This window comes from Andrena cerasifolii, chromosome 13, assembly GCF_050908995.1.
Source record: "Andrena cerasifolii isolate SP2316 chromosome 13, iyAndCera1_principal, whole genome shotgun sequence".
Taxonomy (NCBI): domain Eukaryota; kingdom Metazoa; phylum Arthropoda; class Insecta; order Hymenoptera; family Andrenidae; genus Andrena; species Andrena cerasifolii.
In genome coordinates this window covers 7,483,102-7,506,161 of record NC_135130.1, presented here as the reverse complement: position 1 = coordinate 7,506,161, position 23,060 = coordinate 7,483,102, and the positions used below count along the sequence as shown (strand labels likewise).

The 23,060-nt window shown below is 44.1% G+C and overlaps 1 protein-coding gene across 4 annotated transcripts in view; it reads right to left on the bottom strand.

Annotated features, from left to right (window-relative positions):
- Window positions 1–193: 193 nt before the first annotated feature.
- Cycd (cyclin D) overlaps window positions 194–23,060 on the bottom strand; it is a 76,824-nt gene continuing 53,957 nt past the window's right edge. For 3 of the 4 annotated variants that reach the window (XM_076826049.1, XM_076826048.1, XM_076826046.1), the window contains 2 exons: window positions 16,027–16,189; window positions 194–5,567 (listed from right to left, as the gene is read on the bottom strand). In XM_076826049.1, the coding sequence (XP_076682164.1) occupies window positions 5,149–5,567; window positions 16,027–16,189 (582 nt within the window). In that variant the 3' untranslated portion in view covers window positions 194–5,148. Of the gene's footprint in view, window positions 5,568–7,351; window positions 7,498–16,026; window positions 16,190–23,060 lie in introns of all 4 variants that reach the window. The other variant, XM_076826047.1, reaches the window with a different exon arrangement.

The following is a 23,060-nucleotide window of genomic DNA, read 5'->3' as shown; positions in this document are numbered from 1 at the left end:
ATCGACGTTTGAGTAATGGAGAAAAGAGATTGGAAACAAGAGAACGAGGGGCCCAAAAAATCTACGTAAATGCAATGTCCATGCCAATAAATTAAGGCAAAGTAAAGGGACACGAGATCCAAAAAGTTTGCATAAATAAATGGAAAATTGTACAAGTACAGAAGCTTGGTAAAATAATCTAAATAAGTTTCGGAATGATATAAATAAATAGAGGGCCTTGGAAAATTAACATAAACGTCTTGGGAATCGACAAAAATAATAATAAACTCAATTCAATTCAATGCGAATGAATATGGGCCCCGAAAAATCAACATAAATAAATCAGGCAACTTGTTCGAGCAAAAGAAGGGCCCCCAGATAAATTAATATAAATAAATTTGCGACCGATATAAACTAACGTAAGCTCCCGACGTTTCTACAAATCAGCGAAGAACGCAAACGAACACAGGATTCTAAGAGTAAATAATATAAATAAATACAGGCTTAAAAATTATAAAGATCAACGTAAACGAATCATAAATCGGTATAAAATCGAAAGGCCTCCTATTTAAATTGTTAACCTAGATTTTAAGACACCCCTCAAGCCACAGTTCCCCACACGCTAAACCGGTCACACATCAAATGGATAAAAACCGTTTCACACGTACTCTTGTGACACACTTTGCGCATGTGCGAACGCGACTTAAGCCTCTTCCTACACCCCGAAACGGAGAATGTTCCTTGCAAATGCAGGAAGCAGACTTCCAATGGAAACTCTATGAAACTTCCACCCCCTTAGACTCGAGCAAAATTCGGAGGCCCTTTATCGAAGAACAGTCTCCACTTGCTGCCCAACATTTTGCTGGACGCATTCCACCCCTGTCGCTCTCTACCTCTTCCCCCTACGACTCTCCCATTTCTCCAAGCTACATAATATACATGTAAAATTGGTGCGTGCACAGAACGCGTGTACAGTACGCATGCACTAGTAGTACAAGTAAGAAAATGGTCGGCCATGCGTACCAGCAGCCGGGATGATTGATTACCGTTCTTGTTTTTATATTACTCGATCTCTACGTTGTACTAAGATTTGGTTACTGAAGAGTATGTTACTAACTAGTTTCGCTTTGTGGCACTGGGCTAACTCCCATTTGTTAGTCGGAATGCGGATACGAGCGCGGACGGAACGCGCGCTCCCGTTCCTTCCGGTCGAGCGCTGGAAGCAGCGTAGAGCAGCGCGCGTTCCCCGAACTCCGTCCCCCTTCTTTCCCTTTATTCTATCTCGACACGCTCTTTAAGTACTAACAATGTTAATAATTCCATTTTTTTTTTCATTTTTTTGGATGATCCTTCCTCGATCCTCCCTCCGGACGTTGGTCCGCCAATGCACCATCAACTACTATCATTCAAGCTTCCGACGTCGGCGGCGACTCAAGTCGTTTCTCGTCATCTCGGTCGCATTAGTGTAGCTACGGCTATATTCGTTTAATAGTCTGACTATAAACCTACAGTGCAGCAGAACGATTACAAACAGTGTAAATAGTGAGATCCATTAGGGGAGTCTCAAGCTTGAACTCTGCAACTGGTTGTTGCGTATTGGTTAGATGATAGTAGTTGAGGCCTGACTCTGTCGGTGCTGCGGACCAATGCTGCGCAACCTGGCGCAGCTTTGTCTTGGTCTTTTGGAATGAAAGGGCTTCTAAGGAATAGCATTCCGAAGCTTTGCGCTGCGGCGCGTAGTCTGAAGATCTGATGCGCTGGGGCTGAGTCGAAATTTGTATGCAAATTCCGTTGGTCGGGGGTGTTGAAGTGTTTCTATAGACCTCTATGAAGTATGACTACGAGGAGCACTCTAAACGGGAGCGCTGCTTAGCATCAGTTCCTTTGGGGTTTCAAGTAACCATGGAATAATGATTGACTATAAACGGGGCTCTGAGAAGGAGCGCTGCTTAACATCAGTCCCTTTGTGATTTGGGGTAGCCATAAGGAACCGATGGCAACGAGGAACGCTATTGAAGTTCCTCATATTTGAACTGACCACAAGGAGGACTCTCCGCGGGACCACCGCGCATGATCAATTCCTCTGGGGCTTTGAACTCGAATACTTTTCTCCCATAGGCTTGCATCTTACCGTAACTTATTCTAACACAACATAGTAGAGTTGCATGGTACGATAGTCGCCGAACTACTGAGGCTTTTGGTGTCTGAATTGCGTTTGAAATCGTACAACTAAGATATAGAAACCTGACACCTTGCACTTTGATGAGGTTAGGAACTGAAATGAGATCTTCCCTTGCACTTATTACAAATTCAATGGAGAAAAAAGGGGGTTCTACGGGATCAGACCTTCAGAGTTCTCTTGAATCTCGATGCTTCAGTGGCGAATGTTCCAAATATATCTATGCTTGTCGGCGGTCGCAGCACCGAAAGGGCTAGATCATCGAGTCGCCAAGGAACGTGCCCGTTCCATTCGCGACTCACCTCTACGTCACGCTCCTCTTTGCTTGCCTCGCGATTCTCCGTCGCTCCGCCACTTTACTCGTCGCTCTATCTTACACGGACTACGCATTAACTCTTATTCGTACGCCTCGTATAGCTTACCTACATATGTACAGCCGCGGTTCGTGGGGAAGCAGAGCCGCGCAGAGCGTCGGTTTCGCAGTCGCAACGTAAAACAATTAAAACGTGATTCGTCACTTCGCTATCCAGAAACAATTAACCAAAACAATAACAGAATATTCATAGCAGTCCGCTATATATCCTGCATCTTCCGCAGCACGCTCTCCACTTTCACCTTCCTCGCGTGCGCAAAACACGAGGCTGAAGACACTCGAGACTCCTCCATGCATTGTCTTCGAAGAGTGACTACATTCCAGTGTCCCTCGTGCTTTGCCACGCGGCGGTGCGGCTTTAACTACTTAGCAGCGGCTTTAACTACAGCGGCGTTAACGCTGTTATTTAAAAAAAGCGATGGTTCCTGAAGGAATTCAAGTACGCCTCGCTTGAGGCATAGCCCACGCGGGGTCGCGGCTTAATGCGCTCGAATCTAGCAGCTTGAGAACTAAAATGGATGTCGATAAGTGGCGCCACAGGTGACATTCAGCTGACCTCCAATCTCGAAATCGACCCTCTACGACGGAACCTCGTCTTCCCCGTTTCTCACACAACTTTTTACACTCATGCACACGTGCACACAGGCGGGTACTGGGCGCGACCGATCTTAGGAACCGACTGGAATAAGCGAAGGGTCGCGGCCCAGCCCGGGGGAAACTCATTTGGATTAAACAATTATCGTGTAGCGTAAATACAACATGGGGGAACTACCTGCTAACACTTCTCTCTGTCACGCTATCTCTCATTCTATGCACAATCTCTCTCGCGCGCTTCTCCGTCACACCGCCCCCCAAGCACAACCCTCTGTCCTCCGTGCATTATTATGTATATGCACACATACATACATACATACATAATATATATATATATAGATATATATATATATATATTCATTTTCCTCATATGTATATGTATGTACAGAACACTAAGTGACTCGACATGACTATGTGCATTTTTTCTCATTTTCGTTTTACTCTCCCTTCTTCACCTTCCCCTTCTCCTTCTTCTTCCTCGTCGTCATTCTTTCTCTTCTTTTTTTTTTTTTAGTCTCACGGAGGAGGATTAATAGATCGCGTTCGTCGTCATCGTACCTAGAAAAACTCGATACGATTGGCGTGGCAGTTTCGTCGTCCGGCTAAAAATTAAGTGTATAATTCTATTACGAAATAGATGCGTAAAGCGTATTGCATTGCCTTCCCCCAACAGCACGCCACTCTCGATTCCTCCTGTTTCACTTTTCTTCTTCTTTCCGTCGGGAACGTTAGTATCTTCCGCGACATCGGGCCACCGTTTCGGAGACGCGTTCGACCTCGTGGACCTCTAGCGTTGCTAGGCCATGGCAGGCTTTCTCAACGACACCGTCTTTTATAAGAAAAAAAAAATTTGTAAAAAGCCTGAGCGACGCTTGAACACCGAGGCCAGCGTTAGCTATCGCTCGTTGGCGCTCTTCCCCTCGTGATTTCTCTCCTCTTCGGCCTCCGACCGGTCGATTTATTAACCCTCTGGGGAGATCCGCGCTCGTTCTGCGACTCGAGATCGTTCGAAAGCGAGCTGATCGAGGGCCGATATTAACGTGAAAGTTGCGGGGCACACTTAATAATCGGTGTATTGCAACGCTGCGACGCGTCGTAATCGACGTTTTTTTTGGGGGAGGACCGAAAATCGAGCCGCTTGGGAAATTCGAGCTTCTCGAGCGCTACGTTCCCACGCGCTACATCCAACGTTCGCGCGGCGTTCCCATCTTCCTCCGATCGCAGAACGATTCAGGCAACAAAGGGTTAACGATCGACGGTCCGCCGAAGAAGAAACCGGGTCCTTTCGAGGCTCCGCGTCTCCGAGGGGTGAATGTGTAGACCCCGTCGAGGTCGGAGGCGTAAAAACTCGGAACGGAAGATGGTCCCTGGACGCTGCGGATCATGATTCGAGGCGGGCGCGGGCTCTGAAGAGAAAGAAAGTATCGGGGACACGATTTCCCGCGTTAAAAAAAAAAGGAGAGGGAAGAAAAAAGAAAAGAAGAAACGCGTATAACTAAATAACAACAGATCCAGCGGATCTCTCTTCGACGCTCTCGCCCGACTCGCAAATATACATGTATCTACGTCGCGCATATAAAGACGATTCATGATCCATCCAGGACCACCCGGACGCTCGTATGAGACTAACCTATCGTTCGACTAAAAGAAACCACCACTCGCGGTGTCTCGTGCACTGGCATCGTTCCTCCCGCGAGAGATTAGCGCCTGACGACGGCAGCCGAACCCCTGATCCCGCGAACGAAAGTAGAAACAAACGTAGCACCGCGGGGATGTGGTTCAGGGGAACTGTTCTAGGCCCACGACTCCCTTCACGACGAATCCTTGGGACGCCATTGCGCTTGTGGGACTGAGGTGGGTCTTCCTTGAGGACATCCTCTTCTAGAGGGTAGCATTCTCCTGGCAGCGCCATTCCCAGGTGTCTCCTTCTCGAGGCTGCCACTGTCTCAAGAATATCTTCCCCGATGACACTTCCCCAAAGACGATTGCCCGCAGAAACGAAGGGAACCCAACCGGTCGACGATCAAGGATCGAGCTTAGCGGCTCGCGCGTCTCTTCCTCGGGCATCCTCGCTTGCCCTGTCCGGATGCAGCGTCTCCTCGCTTCTACTTGATCCCGCCGTGGGTCCCTCAGCGTCGTCCGCGTCGCTGTTGGCTATCGTTTCCCCCTCGGCCTCCAGGCTCAGCAGAGAGTCACCCTGGCCAGAGTTTCCCTCAGCGGCGTCTCTCAAAAATGGACGTCCCTCACGTCGGTCGGCGTGCCCGCCTTCTCGTGCTCCAGGATCTTCTCCTGGCTGGTGATCTCGTCCCCCAAAGGCCTCTGGGACGCGGTCGTCACGACTCCCCCGGTCACCTGGCGGCCGTTCCCGCCTGCACCGTCCGCATTCATGTGCGCCTGCGAGACCATCTCCTCTATCTGCTCCAGACACCCCTGCAGATAGTCCTGGAACAAGGATTTTCGTTGTCAGCGGGGGGGACTTCGTCGAGCACCGGGGGCGCATTAGGGGTGTTCTCGCGCGGGACGCTTCTAGCATCCCGGGTATCTAGGTATATTTATGGGAGACGGGATGGTGGCTTAACACGGAAAGAAAGCGGTTTAAGTAGAATGGAGAATTGTAAAGTTATTATTATTAATAGAAAAAATATATTATTATCTTAATACACGAAGCAGAAAGTGTTAATGTGTTTGTCTGTTGACTAAAAACTTTCGAACGGTAAGCTCTGGGGTCACGAAATGGGTCCCAGCTGATTATGCCTAGATAATCCAGACGAATGTGACTATTTTCAGCAAAAAATAAATAAATAAATAAATAAAAATAATTTTTTTATAAAATCAGAATCTAAGTTTCGGGCGACGCCGAGTGGTGAAGTTAGTTATTAATAGACAGAAAACAGTATTATTATTATTATTATTATAATTATATTATAATCAGAAATTATTATTATTAGTATAACTATATTATAATTAGAAATTTGTATTATTATTATAATTATATTATAAGTAGAAATTAGAAATTAGAATTTATTATTATTATTATTATTATTATTATTATTATTATAATTATAATTATTATTATTATAATATTACAATTAGAAATTATTAGTATCAATACATAAGAAACATTGAAATGTGTCGGAAAAAATATAGTCAACGAACATATAACGGGGGAAAAGAAAAGTGCAAAGAGTTATCAATCGATAAGGACGCGAGAATAATGATATCCACGTGATTACATCGAAATGGGACAGACGCTGGATGTCAGCGAGCGACGTGGCCGTTCGTCGGAAGCGAGTTTTCAAGAAAGATTCCGAGAGATCGCCCGCGAATCCAGCCAAGACGTCGCGCAAAAAGGCCCGATGAGGGGCGGCAGCAGGTGTCGGGCACATGTTTACGCGAAAAAAGGCCCCGCGCGCATAAACGGGAGGGGGAGTCTGAACACGCGCAGACTACACATTCATGATGCACCCAGTGCAAATAAAGTGGACGGCGTGAATGGCTCGGCATGGGGTCCACGGCCTGCGAGAGCGCAATATTTTCGTTGCCCGTCATGTGTTTAGGAGCAGGAAGACCAACCAAGGAACTATCCGGCCACCTGCCTTCTCATTCATGATCTCCAGCCATTGATAGTCGAGGCGACCAGCGCGAAAACAGGGATTCGTCACTTTCCGGACGTTCTCCTATCCCCTCGAGGTTCGCGATGCTATTCACAGGCAATTATCACTAGCTACCGCTAGGGAGGGAAGTGCGAAAGAAAGAAAGAAAAGAGATTCGGTGCTAATGACCATTTTCTGATAAGAGAACGAAGGAATGGTAAAAAATTGGGGGATGAATGTGCGGCAAGAGGAAGGAATAAGGTTCATCCCCAAAAGGCAACTTCGTTACACCCAGTAAATCTATGTTCCCCTTTTTGCCAAAGCTCCCAGGACCTCGAAACCAAGGATCGCTACCGCGGAGTAGGACCATCCAGTTCCTCACGGACTGCTGGAACCAGAGGATGACGAGTTCCGCCGTGGAATGCCGATTAAAAAGCGAGGACTGACTCTCGCGTCCGCCAGCCTGTCAAATTTTCCGGCTCAGTTCCTTCGTTTCGCTCGCGAGGGGTTAGGCGCATCGCGCGGAACTCGCTTCCGACGAGCCAAGCGGCGATTGCATCTCTATTCGTCGACGTGGCCGGGCCCGTGGCTTTTCTCGGCGGGCCGCGTAATAGTATCAACCAGGGGACAAACCTGTTCGATAGCCGTGATGCGGGTAAGCTCGTCGAGGAGTCCAGCAAGCCCGTAACCGCTTTTCCCAGTCCAATCGAGACCGTGGAGGGCCGCCGCGACGCTCGCCGCCGCGATCATGCTCGGCGTGTACATCGAGAATTTGTACTCTGCAAACAGAAATTCGTCGCTGTATTAGTACACAGAGCATTGATGCCCAACGAAAGCGCGCTGGAGAACGTCCGAATCAAGGCCCCCCGGCTGCTCTCCGAGCAGAGTTCAGCTGCTTCCGAAGGAAAACTAACTCTACTGCTCTCGGCGAGGCACAGCGCTGCACCATCGAGGCCACCGCCATTCGATGAACTGGTATAGAGAGTCCGAGCGTCGCTAATAGCCGCGGTAGCGGCGTTGATGCGATATTAAATGGAAGAAGAAGGGAGAGAAGTAGAAGAAAAGGGATGAAAATACGGGGTCTAGGAACAATGGCCAGAAGACGTTGGCCCCGAGACCTCGAGACTGAAATCCGCTAATAGAAGCGCGCAGGTAGATCCCGAGGAAAGGATCCCCGGCCCGAAACGAGATTTACGGCGCAGAAAATTGCGGATGGGCCCGGGCCGGGGGCCCCGGAGTCCAAAGGTTACCGACAGTAAACACCAGACCGCGCTACCTCTCACCTTTTTTTCCCCTCCCCGTCGCCATTTATTACGACTCACGGCTCGAGCGTAAAAGCTTTTGTCACCTGGCCCAGCGCAGCGCGCAAGGCCCAACGTGTCCACGGGTACTGGGGAGGGGCAAACAATTAAGCAGAGGCCCCCGTCGCGAAGTGTCTTAGAGGTCGAAATCATTGGCTGATCTCTTAACGGTACCCACGGTTCGCCTCGTGCCCGAAAACTGCGAGCCTGGGCTTTCTAATGCCTTTGTTAGCGAAACGTTCCATTCCTTGGCTGAAGCAGAGGGGCCCAGTAGGCGTCACGAAATCTTCATTGAAAAATTTATATCGATAAAAGTGTTTTTATCACTTAAATATAAATTCCCTAAGATGCGATATTTCTTCACCTGGCCAAGGTGGTCTAACCCCGGAAGGGGTTAAAATATTATTTGAAATTCTGAGAAGCCCGTTGCAGAACACTGGCCTGACGAACTGAAGGAGTAGTTCCTTCGCCACCGCATCTGCTTCTCTTTCGCCCAAAAAAATATTTCCACGTGAAATCGCAAAGAATAAAAGCTGGTACTAAGAAATTATAAAGAGATTCTCAGCGCCTTAGGGCCGTGCACCTATATTCATATTAGGTACCTTAGGCTCACCAATGAAAGTCTCACATCGCAGCTCGCAGAGGCTCCCACAATCGAGCGCTTTCAGCCGCAGCAGAGGGCACAAAAAGCGAAGCACTACATTCCAATTTGAGCCCCTCAATCTCCCCGGCGACTGTCAGCGACGATTTAACAACTCTATCCGCGGCTGGAGCGAGCGCCCCCCGCGCAAAAATTCCGTTCGTTATTCCTCGATCGGCGAGGAATACAACATCGCCACTCGTATATCGCAGACAGAGCGCAGCCCTCGGACGGGAATGGACGGATTGTAAAGCGAACGCGCTGGCAGTCGACAATAAACGTGGCAATCATCGCCGTGGCCAGTATTCATCGTTTTATGCCGGCTATATATCGGTGTACACCGTCGAGGGGCCTCGACGCGCGGCTCCGTCCGAATTTTTCGCCAACTCGGCCACTATTCATTCACGGGAAGATGGGACCAACCGAAATGTCCAATGGACGGCGCGCCGAGAGATCCAACGAGGGCGGCGGCGAGCGCGAGCACACAAATGGCGAGGCTTTAATAAAGACATTCAGAACGGAATTCCACGAAGCCGTTCTTGAATTTGCAGAGCAGTCGCGGAGTTCACTCTCTGCCTGGCGCAGGTGCGTTCGCTGTGCCCCCGTGAAACGAGGATTATTATTTGAGAACGACATTCCAGCGGGACCACCACCCCCACTGATCGAGTGCTCTGGGAATTTGCAGGGATGAATTTAGAGGGCATGTACCGAAGGGACTTTAAGGGGTTGTGCCTAGTCAGGCGGTCGAAAAGAGGCGAATATTTGTGAATTTTTTTTGAAGAAGCGGAAGCGTATATTTTTACAAAACTTTTTGCGTTTAAAAGAGCAACATTTAAAGAATATTTGGTAATTTTTTCGTGGAAAAATATTTACGTTTATAATAAAATAACAAGCGACATCCAAGAAGCATTTTTAAAAATTTGGTTTTGCGATGAGCACTGCTATTCGGAACCAGATTGTCTAAAATCAAAAAACAAAAAAGATTTCGTTAGTATATTAATGTATCCTCAGGTTGACGGAGAGAATTTTCCGAAATATTAAGTTAAAACAAAATGGCGGCTATTTAAAGTTGAAATCCTGATTTTTTCGCGTAATTTTTGCAGGAAGAAATCAGGATTTCAACTTTAAATAGCTGCCATGTTGTTTTAACTTAATATTTCGGAAAATTCTCTCCGTCAACCTGAGGATACATTAATATACTAACGAAATCTTTTTTGTTTTTTGATTTTAGACAATCTGGTTCCGAATGGCAGTGCTCACCGCGAAAGCAAATTTTTAAAAATGCTTCTTGGATGTCGCTTGTTATTTTATTATAAACGCAAATATTTTTCTACGAAAAAATTACCAAATGTTCTTTAAATGTTGCTCTTTGAAACGCAAAAAGTTCTGTAAAAATATACGCTTCCGCTTCTTCAAAAAAAATTCACAAATATTCGCCTCTTTTCGACCGCCTGACTAGGCACAACCCCTTAAGCGGTCAAATTTAACAGATGGGGTTTTTTCTGTAATTAGTTCTGGGTTAGGTCTCGCTACTGTGGGGAATTAGCAAAGAGGCATTACCTATGCTAGGAATTCCTCTTGTAACTGAGAAACGTGTGTACTCTTTTCTGTTCCTTTGCACAGCGAGCTGGAAACACTGGACACCCGCTGTTCGTGTGCCAAAAATCAATTTTGCAAGTTTAATATTTTGGGAAAACAATTTCCTGCAAAGGGTCCACTCTTCAAAGCCTTTTATTTATATTATATATTATACTTCGTTATTTATCGTATTTTAGTTATATCGATTGCATTAACTATATTTTTGTTAGAAAAAATATCAGAAAAAGCGGACTTTTCCATTCTTAAATCAAATGCTTCCTTTTTGCAATTAGGGAAACTATTATTTCTGCGCCACGTTTCTCATTAGGGTATAAAGATTTTTTTATTTTCTTTTTTTTAGGTATCTGTGCTTTTCTTTTTGCAGAAGGCCCCCGATCTCTGACCTTGGTTCCATTTTTATTTGGTTTTGTTCCTTTTTGCTCTTTACTGTTGATGGACGTTTCTTGGGTTCTTTCAGTGCGCATACAACTTCTCTTGGGCTCTTTGAGTCTATTTTCTTTTCTTGCGGTTGGTTCTTTATTTGCGCACGCTTGACGCCCCCTTTTCAGCTTTCCTCGGGCACCCTTTGACGCTGATCTTTTTTGGCCATTTTGTCTTGACGGTTCTTTATTAAGTTCTTTCTTCTCAAGGTCCACTTTTCCGTCGCTCTTCTTGCCCTTTCTTCTCGTACCCTTTTCTCCTACTCTTCTTTCCTTCGAAATCTTCCATTCGCAACGATGTTTCCCCTTCCATTGCCACTCCACATTTACTCTAGTGCCTATCCCACCCTTTCTCTGTCAGTGTCCGTTTATAAAATTCTCCTCTTCCCTTAGCCCTCTCTCTCTGTCTTCCGATGGACCTCCGTCTCTCCTAACGTATCTCCCCCTTTAATCTCTCTCTTGCCTCCTATCTCGCTCACCATTTATCTCGCATTCAAAAATGATAACACGTTACGAAGTATGAAACGCACGAAGGAGCTGAAAAACCAGACCAACTCACCGTGTCGCCGCTATAAATCCTTCGCGGGGTCTTACTGCTATCTCGAAGCCTACTAATGATGTGGCATTACGCCATGGACTCGCGCAAAATGCCAGTATAAAAAAAAATAGCACCGGGCATCGCTCTAAAAATATTTACCCTCTACCACTTGCAACTGCTGCAACGGTTTGAATTTCAATCACACCCTTCAGCGACAGATTAAACTACAGTACAAGTTTTAGCAAAGAATAGAAAATCTACTGTAAAATAAAAATATCACCTACAGATTTACTACTTCATTGCAAAATTAGAAGTGCACTAATCTTCGGTTAATCTATCTTTAGTTAATCACTTAATGTATTAAATAAATCTAAAAAAAAAATATATTCGCATAACTGAAATATCCAGTAAAAAGTACCGAAAGTTAAAAAAAGATTCATTACGTAGTTTGCTTTTAATAAATTTCCAAAGGTACCTTTACTTTTCGGGTCATTACAGTAGTGCCTCCCCTGAACCATCTGCATCTGCCTGCAATTCAGCTATTAGTTTCCAAATTGTTCAGTACGGCAATTATTTCGCAACATAAGGAAGCCCAAAAATTAACAAAGCTCCATATCCACCAACATTTACAAATCCCCAGTGCACCATAATCCTAAAAGTACCCCAACTACTCCCTCCAACCTCTAACAGCAGATTCCCAATTTCCCAATCAAATCAACTGTTCCAACTATTCCCACCGTTTAAAATACAAAATGTTTCACCAGTGCTCCGCATTTCCGTCGTCGCTTTAGCTGTGCACCAGGTGCCCCCCTGGCTAAATCCCGGTACGTGCCAGAGCGCGCGGCACCCCCAGCATCGCGAGGCCCCAAAAATGAAGGCAAAGAGTGGTTCAGAGACCTTCCGCGATTCAAGGAAGCGGTCGGAATTCGTGGCGCCGTGTGCTTCTCTTTTCGCCGCTGAAAAAGAGGGTCAATCGACTCGAACTGGGCCCGGGGGCTGCCTAGTTTGGCTCGTGAGAAACAATCATCCCGCCGCCCCTGCCCCTTTCTTCTTCTCCCGCAGCCGGAACCACAGAGCAGCAGGGCCAGACGACGAAGGACGATGGTCCTTGCTTTTTGCTATCGACGGTTGTAATAACAACCGCGCGCTTGGCAGAAGGGATTTAAACGTGTCCCGATCTCGTCGATCTCCTCCTCTTCTTCTTCGTCGTCTTCGGTCCCCCTCCTCTCGGTTTCTTTCGTGCCGTGGTTTTCCAAGGAGACTCCAGCGCTACCGAGCGACTCCGGACGCTTCGCGGGCACCTCCTTTTGGCAGGGACATTGTATGCCGCGGCGATTTTGATAATTGTTTCTGCCGATTCCTTCCACGGCTCCTTTTCGGGCGGTTTTTCAGAGAACGCTGGGAGCTGCGGACTGTTTCCACTGGAGGGATTGTCACGGATATGGCCGGGGTGCCTTTTTTTCAGGTTCCTCGTTCGGTGACTTTTAGTTCTGACATTCCTTGAGCCTCGGTTTCTTTTTGAGCACTCTGGATACACGAGCCAGGAATTACGATGGCCAGCGGTGCGACTCGGTTTCGATGCTGGTGTTCAATATCTGCGGCTCTGGATCCACTGCTGGACAGGTTTCGCTCAGTTTTTGGTGAGGAGTGAGGAAAGTCATTTAGAGGTTTATCGTTATTTATTCATTTAATATTAAATTATTCGTGTCTGCTAATATTAGGTTATATAACCTCGACGGTGTTGAGAAATTTACAAGTATTAGAGCTTCGCAGCATGAGTCACGAATTAACCCCCACCCGATGGCAGTAAACGTATCGATACTAATTGCCAGTTTAACCATAGCATTGGCACAGTGGATTCGCAATCACGAAGAACTGTACTCGAGCAATTGAATATATATATATGCTAGTTGGAAAATAATAAAATCTACACCAGTGGAAAGAATTTTCCAGAATTCTTATTTCGTTGACAGTGATCGTTGTGCCTTTAGAGAATTGCAAAATTGTTTTCGCCAATACCAAGTAAGGTGCAGGTGATAATATTTTAAATCTTGAAGCGATGCATCTCCACCGTTTTAAAATAAAAAGTCCTCGAACTTTCGTTGCTTCCTTTCCCTGCCGGTCTCTGCGCTCGATGCATGCATAATTTGTACGTGTGCATGACCCATTAAGCATAAAAAGAGAAGAAAAAGGGGAGCACGGCGAATCGATCCGAAGTGGTTACGTGATAGTTTCCGCCGGGTGCATTATACGATGCACCGGCATATTCATTAACGCCGTGAGTTATGCACGCTCCCGATTGTTTACGATGCCGTGGCACGGTTCCTAACGAGGCTGACAATGAAGGCCTGCGCGAAAGAATCGCGTTTTGCTACACGCGCCATTACGCATTCTAACGAGGGCCGAAAAGCGCGCCCCTCCGCCCCTTACGCGCCGCGCCATTCAATGGGCATTACTACTTTTCCCATGCGCGCACTTTGGCGGGCGATAGCACTCCACATTGAGAAAATTTGAATAACGTGACTTGGAAAAAGCAAATGGATCGTGGGAGCTGGAATCGGATGAAGGTGGCTTGAAGGAATGAAGTAGAGTTGTAAATATTCGAATAAATTCTTTGAATAATTGAAATATTCGAATTTTCTGGTACTCGAATACTTAGAATATTCGAATTATTTGGTATTCGAATACTTAGAATATTTGAATTCTTTGGTATTCGAATACTTAGAATATTCGAATTCTTTGGTATTCGAATTCTTTGGTATTCGAATACTTAGAATATTAGAATTCTTTGGTATCCGAATTCTTTAGTATTCGAATTCTTTAGTATTCGAATTCTTTGGTATTCGAATTCTTTGGTATTCGAATTCTTTGGTATGCTAATTCTTTAGTATTCGAATTCTTTGGTATTCGAATTCTTTGGTATTCGAATTCTTTAGTATTCGAATTCTTTGGTATTCGAATTCTTTGGTATTCGAATTCTTTGGTATTCGAATACTTAGAATATTAGAATTCTTTGGTATTCGAATTCTTTGGTATTCGAATTCTTTAGTATTCGAATTCTTTGGTATTCGAATTCTTTGGTATTCGAATTCTTTGGTATTCGAATTCTTTGGTATTCGAATATTCAAATACTTAGAATAATCGAATATTCGTAACAGCCCCAGAATGGAAGCAGGTTGAAGTGGAATTTTAGAGGGATATGGATTTCTTCCTTTGGGAATAGAAGGTGATTTACATATTTAGCTGGGATATTACGTTCGTTTGGGGCTATTAGTGGCAGGATTCTAACAGTTTTCAATAGCGAAATTGTAACAATGTGATTTGAGAAAAAGAAGATGAATCGCGGAAGCTGGAGACTTTTTGGCAAAGTGGGGAGCAGCAGGTTGCAGAGGATATTGAAGAGACGTTCATTTCTTCATTTGAGAACAGAAGTGTCGATCCGATACTATAATGGCACCCCCTCTGTTCCCCAAACACAAGAAAGAAGCTACTATAGCGCGAATTAAATTTTAAGAGAAAAGCTATGCTCTTCTGATGCTGTATAATGAGGAAAGGAAATAATTATAGACACCTAACATATGATTCGAGCGATAATTAAACCTTTTAACGAGCGATCATTAGTTTCCATGGTATCTAATTAGAACCGACCCTTTGAAGTGTGTAATTACTTTAAAAAGAACATGACGAGTGCTACCCTTTTTTATATTTTTTTTCTTAAACGACGGGGTGCAGTAATTAAAAATAGAACACAGAGAGGATTTCGTTGGTACAATGCGAGCATTTTTCTTTGTCTTTGTTTTCATTCAGTCAGTTCGAAATCGATGCGACGTCCTACTGCATAACTTTCATGCATAAATTCCTTTCATCGTTAATTATTCTTATCGCGGCGGTTGCATAACATGATTTCGCAAGCGAGAAAAGTAGAACGAATTGTAATTTCCATTCGAACAGTTTACGACGGGTATTTATGACAGTGGCTGTTGAATAATTGGTATTTTTAACAAACCCGTCGCGACGATTCCCGAGACATTCGTTCCATTATCTGCGCCCGGTTATATTTAACCATTCGATGCTAATAAACACGCGGCAACGATCAACTATGAATGAAGAATGACTGGCTAACCGGCCGCATTACTTCGTTCAAGAAAAATTCAGAATTCTCGCACGTTAACTGGTAGTAGAGCGTTGATACCAGCAGCAGGGTTCTAACGTAACACACCACAAGAAGAAAATGACAATATTTAAAAAAAAATGACGTCTGCAATTCGCGTGTACTAATTTCAGAATTAATATGAATGTGATCACAATTTTATTTCTAGGCAAAATGTTTCCGTTTCTGACATGGATTTAAACTGAATTCTCTATCTACCTACTGTCAATCATTAAGCAATTATTCTCCAGTGACTATCAACTTCAGAACGACTTTTCCATTAATTAACTAAATCCAAAGGAAGCTAAATTATCCTGCCTCTAATCTCCATTTACACCGCGGTCCAATAATTTACTAATCCACACTGATTACCATCTTGAGAATGGTCTCTCCCCCGATTTCCCAAGCACCCCCTGAACCCAAAGATCGAACTGACCTAAACTGAGTCAAACGAAGCCTGAACTTCTCTATTTCCAGTCGCTATTTACACCCGGCTCCAATTCCGAGAAGCCAAAGACCAAGTAGATCTGAAGTTATATGCAGGGAAACCTCGATTTCTCCTCGCCCCAGGATTATCGACGTGGGCCATTTACCTCGGGCTCCCTCAAATTGTTCGCAGTGCACATAAATACGTATTTCGGTAATCCGAATCGTTTCTCACCTCTGGCGCTGAGGGCGATGAAGGTCTGCGCGTGCCTCCTGACCATCGCCGGGTCCCAGGTACGCGGTACCGGCAGTCTGCTCAGGATGTGCATCAGGAAGTCACCGGGCGTTACCGCGGACAATTCCCATTTCAGCTTCGAGACGACCAGCTGTTCCCACCTCTGCAACAGTCACCAGATAGGGCGGGTTTAGAGGTGGTCACCCTCAAATTTATCTGTGACTCGGACGGTGGGGGGTGGGTCGATGATGTACACACGAGATGACGTAGATAAGGTTATAATCGCATCGTGAGTGATGCATGGGCTCGTGCAGGGGCCTCTCTCACGCTCGAAATAGTAGAGATACAGATAATGCTGGGGTATGTGACTGCTTTTAGGGAGGGTGGGCGTGAGGAGGGTGTCTTATGCACTAGGCTCGAGTCTGTGTAAAGGATATCTTATGTATCCTCCTTCTTTAGTGTGGTGATACGGTAATATGTGCCATCTACTTCGTATATCAAACACTTTGAGTGGCGCAAGGCTTCAAACAGTGCCCCTGGAGGGATTACGCCTATCTATAAGGTCTGATGAAAAATGAGAGCGATTCTGTGACGAAAATCGATATTTCTCCTATGAGAAGCCGCCATTTTGTAGCAAATTAGTTTTTCGAGATAATGAACGATTAAGGAATAGATAATGTAGGTATGTAATAACTAAATTCCCGCGAATTTTTTGTTTCGGATGAACCAGGTCGAAATTAGTGGTCACCTCTAACTACTGGAAAAAATCGCTGCGGGGAGATCGCTGATATTTATTTTATTTATTTATATTTGCTATCGCAAAAATTACTACAAGTAGTTTAACATGTACACTTTCGAATATAGAAAGGTTGGATTGAAAAGCCTTCAAGTTTTTCCCCCAAAAATTCCCGAATGTACGTGTCTTTTTCAGACCTCACAGGTAGGCAGAACCCCTGAATGTTTAACCCTTGTACGGAAATTTGGTCATTTTGATCCAAAATCGAGTCACGAATCCTCATTCCTCCTTTACTAATGTATTATGTGGAATGAAACTCCACACGAAGCAAATAACTTCTTTCAATAAATAATAACCGTCAATAATGAATAATAATTTTTTAAAAAATTTTATAGAAATTTTATAAGTTCTTAAAATATTCAACCGTAATAATTAAGTAAACTGAGTTTCATTTTTGTATGTTCGTTTCCCGTAAATATATGATATTGGGTCAATTTCACCCAAATTTACAATGTAACTTTACAAATCTCGGATTCCTTAATATCTCCTAGGCTCTATTAAATATCAACTTGGTTTTCACTTACAAAGGTTACCCGCGCAAATCCCTAAAACCAACAAATGCACAAACAAAAACTTCACTTTACAAAAATTACATAAAAAATTACAGATATAGAAAAGAAACAGATATAAAAGTAATTCCTTCGAATTATGCTACCGCAGCGAAGCACGTTTTATTAGTTCCTTATAAGGGCAAACATTCGGGGACACTAGAGCCAACATGTACTTTCGATGGATATCGCTCGTATTAAATACCTTACTGCACATCGGTGCACCATTCATTGTTGCTAAAAAAAAAAGAAAATCAAGGGTCCATTTTACAATTTGCACAAACACTCGATGCTCTGTATATCTCTCGCCACGTTGCTCACTTCGTGCACCGAGCGTACCCCCGCGTGATCCAAAGACGGGGGGGAGGGGAGAGCCATTTAACTACGCATGGTTCACCATGCTGTACACGCTCATTTCCTCCGCGTGTACCGTGTGTAAACGTAGCAACGTGCACGTACGCTCTCCGTTTCCTTTTCGCCCGGCGGATGCGCTGCTCGCTCGAGTACGTCGTAGTACCCTCGTTTTCTCTCGACCATGAAATTAGACGGCGGCTATACTACGTGGAGTACTACGCGTCCTTCGGCTTGATTAAAAGTCCCATTGAATTCGGTGGGTACGCTGCTCAAGGCTGCGAAACTGTCTTACGAAACGCGCCTGTAACGCGGGCCTCGCGTCGTCGCGCCAAATAAAGAGCCGCTCATCCGCTTGGCTTTTAATGAATTATCGCCGCCTCTAGACGCGGCTACCAATAACGCTCGATACACTTGGGCGTAGATCTCGGATTCGATAACGATCGGTGGCAATTAGAATCGAAGGAGCAAGTCAATTCACGATCTGGGGTAGAGCTGTAGTTATTCGAATATTTAGGAGTATTCGAGTATTCGAATATTTAGGAGTAGTATTCGAGTATTCGAATATTTAGGAGTAGTATTCGAGTATTCGAATATTTAGAAGTAGTATTCGAGTATTCGAATATTTAGGAGTAGTATTCGAGTATTCGAATATTTAGGAGTAGTATTCGAGTATTCGAATATTTAGGAGTAGTATTCGAGTATTCGAATATTTAGGAGTAGTATTCGAGTATTCGAATATTTAGGAGTAGTATTCGAGTATTCGAATATTTAGGAGTAGTATTCGAGTATTCGAATATTTAGGAGTAGTATTCGAGTATTCGAATATTTAGGAGTAGTATTCGAGTATTCGAATATTTAGGAGTAGTATTCGAGTATTCGAATATTTAGGAGTAGTATTCCAGTATTCGAATATTTAGGAGTAGTATTCGAGTATTCGAATATTTAGGAGTAGTATTCGAGTATTCGAATATTTAGGAGTAGTATTCGAGTATTCGAATATTTAGGAGTAGTATTCGAGTATTAGAATATTAAGGAGTAGTATTCGAGTATTCGAATATTTAGGAGTATTCAAGTATTCGAATCATCAGGAGTATTGAAGTATTTAGGATTATTCGACTATTTAGGAGTATTCGACTATTTAGTAGTATTCGAATATTTAGGAGTATTCGAATATTTCGGAGTATTCGAGTATTTAGGAGTATTCGAGTATTTAGGAGTATTCGAATATTTCGGAGTATTCGAGTATTCGAATAATCAGAAGTATTCGAGTATTCGAATAATCAGGAGTATTCTAGTATTCGAATATTTAGGAGTATTCGAGTATTCAAATATTTAGGATTATTCGAATCTCAAATTCAAATACTAAGATTATTCGATTATTCGTTGCAGCCCTTCTCTGTGGAGTCTGGTAATTTTAGGTGACTTTCTCGTAGAATTATGAATATCGCTCATCGCGGAACATTGCGATAAACCTACTTATGGCGAACCCAGTGAAAATGAATTATTCTTTCTCACCGCGTGATTGATTCTCCTCCGCAGGGTTTCTCGATTATCGGTTGGATTCGGCGAATTTCGAAATCGTGCGCGCTTTCTCTTTTGGCACTTGGTTCGGGACAATGAATACCGACGGCGTGGTCACTCGGAGCGAGATTTTTTTTGCCGATATTGGAAAGGGAATCCTAATGGGAAGCAAGCGATAGACGAAACTGAGGACGGTGTCCGAAGCGAGAATTCCTTTCTCCGTGTTTCTCTTTCGCCGCCTTTAAATCTTATCTCCTTTCTTCTTGCCTCACCTCCTAGATCGACCTCTCATCCTTGAGGGGGTGGAGCTTCACAGTCGAGTGCGTGCGTGCACGCTCGTAACACGACACGCAGCGCCAAGTGAATGAAACAAAGATGAGGGGCCGCGCAGTGGTATAGGCGCGATTTTTATCCGACCAGGAGTCGATCCTCGAGTGGCCTCGCGGTCGACAGTTCGTAGAAAACCTCTATGAATAACGTATTTATCGCAGGGCACGACGGAAACAATTTATCCTGGGTTATAAAATAATGAACTAAGGGAATCCTTTGCGGGAAGTTTCAATTTTATTTCGTCCAGTAAGACTTGTTATTTGGGAAATGTTGAGTATTTCAGAGGGGGATTTCGTACGGCAGGAGTTTAAAATATTAGCTTTTGTGAAAGTAAGGGGGATGTTGAATGAATTAATGCAGAAGTGATGCAGGTGTTGCTAGTGATCGGTATCAGCCATATGTGAGGCATTGCATGCCTATTAGAAGAGAAATGAAACTTTGCTCTGGGAGATTCGAATTATGTGATTAAAATTCAGCTGATAGTTAATGCTTTTATTTTTATTAGGTGTCCCCAGGAATAGGCCACGTAATTTTCTCCTATACTGCAATATTATTTTTGAGAGTTTGATCAATAAAATTGGCGATGGGAGTTTGTAAGAGATCCAAATTTAATATTCTTTCATAATATAATGTCTTAGACAGAAGTAATATTAGCAACAGCTAAACTTTTAAATATATATAACTTTTGATCGTTGAATTTTCGAAAATAAAGCACTCAAAATGAAATGAAGTATCTGAAGGATCGATAGATTCTGTTGGAAGAAATAGAAATTGTTACCTCGCTGAAGGGAAGGGGGAGACTCGCCATTAATGTAAAAGTAGCAAGGAAAAGAAGAAAAAGTTGCACAGAGGCATGTTGCATGCAAGAAAATCACTATAAATCACATTGATCATTAAACTCTCCAAGGCGTAAAATTCAGCTGACGTCGTCGCGGTGCTAGAAACGGGCGACACGAAAAAAAAGACAAGGAGACTGCTTCCATAGTGGTGAGCATTATCGTTAGACTCGAGTAAAAGCATCAGCGATTTAGAAGATTGCTGCTATACAAGGTGTCCCAGGGCGTGTAGCATTTGAAGCAGCACGTGAACAATTGATTTCAGAAAATAATAACACAGTCAAGATTTCTCCCCCTTTAATTAGAAAAAAGTAGATTGCTTTGTTTAGAAAAGAAACTTGTTTAGAAAAGTAAATTTTTGTTTAGAAAAGTGAATTTTTGTTTGGAAAAGTAGATTTTTCTTTAGAAAAGTAGATTTTCGTTTAGAAAAGTGAATTTTTATTTGGAACAGTAGATTTTTCTTTAGAAAAGTAGATTTTTGTTTAGAAAATAAACTTGTTTAGAAAAGTAGATTTTTGTTTAGAAAATAAACTTGTTTAGAAAAGTAGTTTTTTGTTTAGAAAAGAAACTTGTTCAGAAAAGTAGATTTTTATTTAGAGAAGAAACTTGTTTAGAAAAATAAATTTTTGTTTAAAAAAGAAACTTGTTTAGAAAAGTAGATTTTTGTTTAGAAAAGAAACTTGTTCAGAAAAGTAGATTTTTATTTACACAATGAAACTAAGAATATCACTATTAGCTGGTGCGATTTTATGGTAAAATGGAGAAACGTTACCCAGCACTATTAGTTCTCAGAACTCAGTAGTATAATCCATATTTAGAACGACACTTATTTAGAGACGCTTCCAGCAGTTTACAATGGATTACGAAATGTTAGAGGCGCCATGTTGCCCGCTCGTAAAACGATAAAGTACTCAACGCGAACAACGAATATGCTGATTCCTTGCCTGGGCTATCGTGCGTCTCTCGCGAAGGCGCATCAACTACGTGTCTCATAACCCGTGTGCATAAACGCCGTCGAATTAATCCAACTAAACAACTCCATAACCGTCCTCCAACCCTCTGGCTCCAAAAAAACCACGATTATTATTATCGCGAGGGAAGCTACCAATTTCACTCGCCAGAAATATGCACTTACAAAATTACAACACACTTTCAACTTTCCCTTCAACAGTATCCAACAAAAAAATCAGCAAAGACTTAACCCTCTGCCCTAAAAGTGCCGAAAACTGGGGGAGCACTAGCAGGTGCTTGCGACATTACAAATTACACAAACTGAACATTTCCACATTTGCTTCAAGGGTTCCATCCTCCCAGACATCCTCCAACCCCCAAAATCACGCGCAAAGTCACGCTTCCCAGCCACTTACATTCCGCGGCGTGAGACACAAAAGAAACCTTCCCCGGGGTGCCTCCTTCCACGGAATCAGTAGTTCGAGCTCTATTTGGAGCGACACCCTGTACACAGCGGCGTGGCGAGCCTAGCATCGCAAGAACAAGACGGGTCTCGGCGAAGGGGGGAGGAAGGGGCACGTAATATCTCGTCGATGGCCGTAGGAGACTCGCCCGCGGTCGTCACGGAATGCGTCACGGTGCAACGACGCGGCGATGCACCGGGGGGCTACGCGCGCCACGGTACGATGCGTACGCGAGCGTAAACGTAACGATTCCGCGCGGGAGGCCAACGATCTGCCCCGGGGAACTCGCGTACGCGCCTTACGTACGTATACGCGCCTCGCGCTCACTATTTACGAAGGAACTCGCGCGGCGGTCGCGGTTTCCATAATTGTCCGGGTCGATCGACGGGGTGCAGGGGGGCGGGGGCAAGTCCCCCCACGATAGTAAGACAAGCCGCGCGGCTCTCCCTCCTCCCCTGTTTATTATTTCGTCTTGGAATATCTGGTGTCGCGGCTACGAGCGTCAGCCAGCGTTAAATGATGCAACGCGGCTGCGCGGCGGTTGCACTTGTGCATTTGCATCCCCACGGGGCGAGAGGGGAGGCGGCGCGCTGACCAGTCGCGGGGCCAGTTCTCACGGGGACGAGTTTTCTCGCGTGGAACGACGCCTCGCCGCGCAATTCCCGGCGAGGGATGAGAATCGCCGCGATTGGGGCGTTTGATTTCAAGTAGGGATTGCAAACCGGTAAATCGGTAAATCGGTTCGGGGTCTCTTTTCACTGATAACGTAGTAGATGTCGACGATCTTGACGAAATTGTATGTGTGTATAATGAGTACGAGCACAGAATGTATATGTGTGCTGAACGCGCGGGAGAAGGCTGGATTATTCAATTCTTTTCATTGTTAAAGTACTTTCTTATGAATAAAAATAAGAATAATAATCGTTTAATAATTAGATGTATCGTTATAATAATAGTAAATAGTTATTTCTCTAAATGAAACGTGGTTTTTTTTATTACACAATTGACCATCTTCGGGTCACGAAATAATTACCTTTTTCGAAACGCACAGTATGAAACTGTATATTCTTTAAAAGGACTATATGTTATTAGTATCAGCCACAATCTGTATGAAAATTAGTGGAAAAATGAAAAAAGTATTATTGTTTTAGTGAAAAAGCTCGTTTCTCAGGATTTTACACCTTTCCGATTTTTTTGGTACATGTTGTCGTTTCATTTCTCACTAAATCGCGAC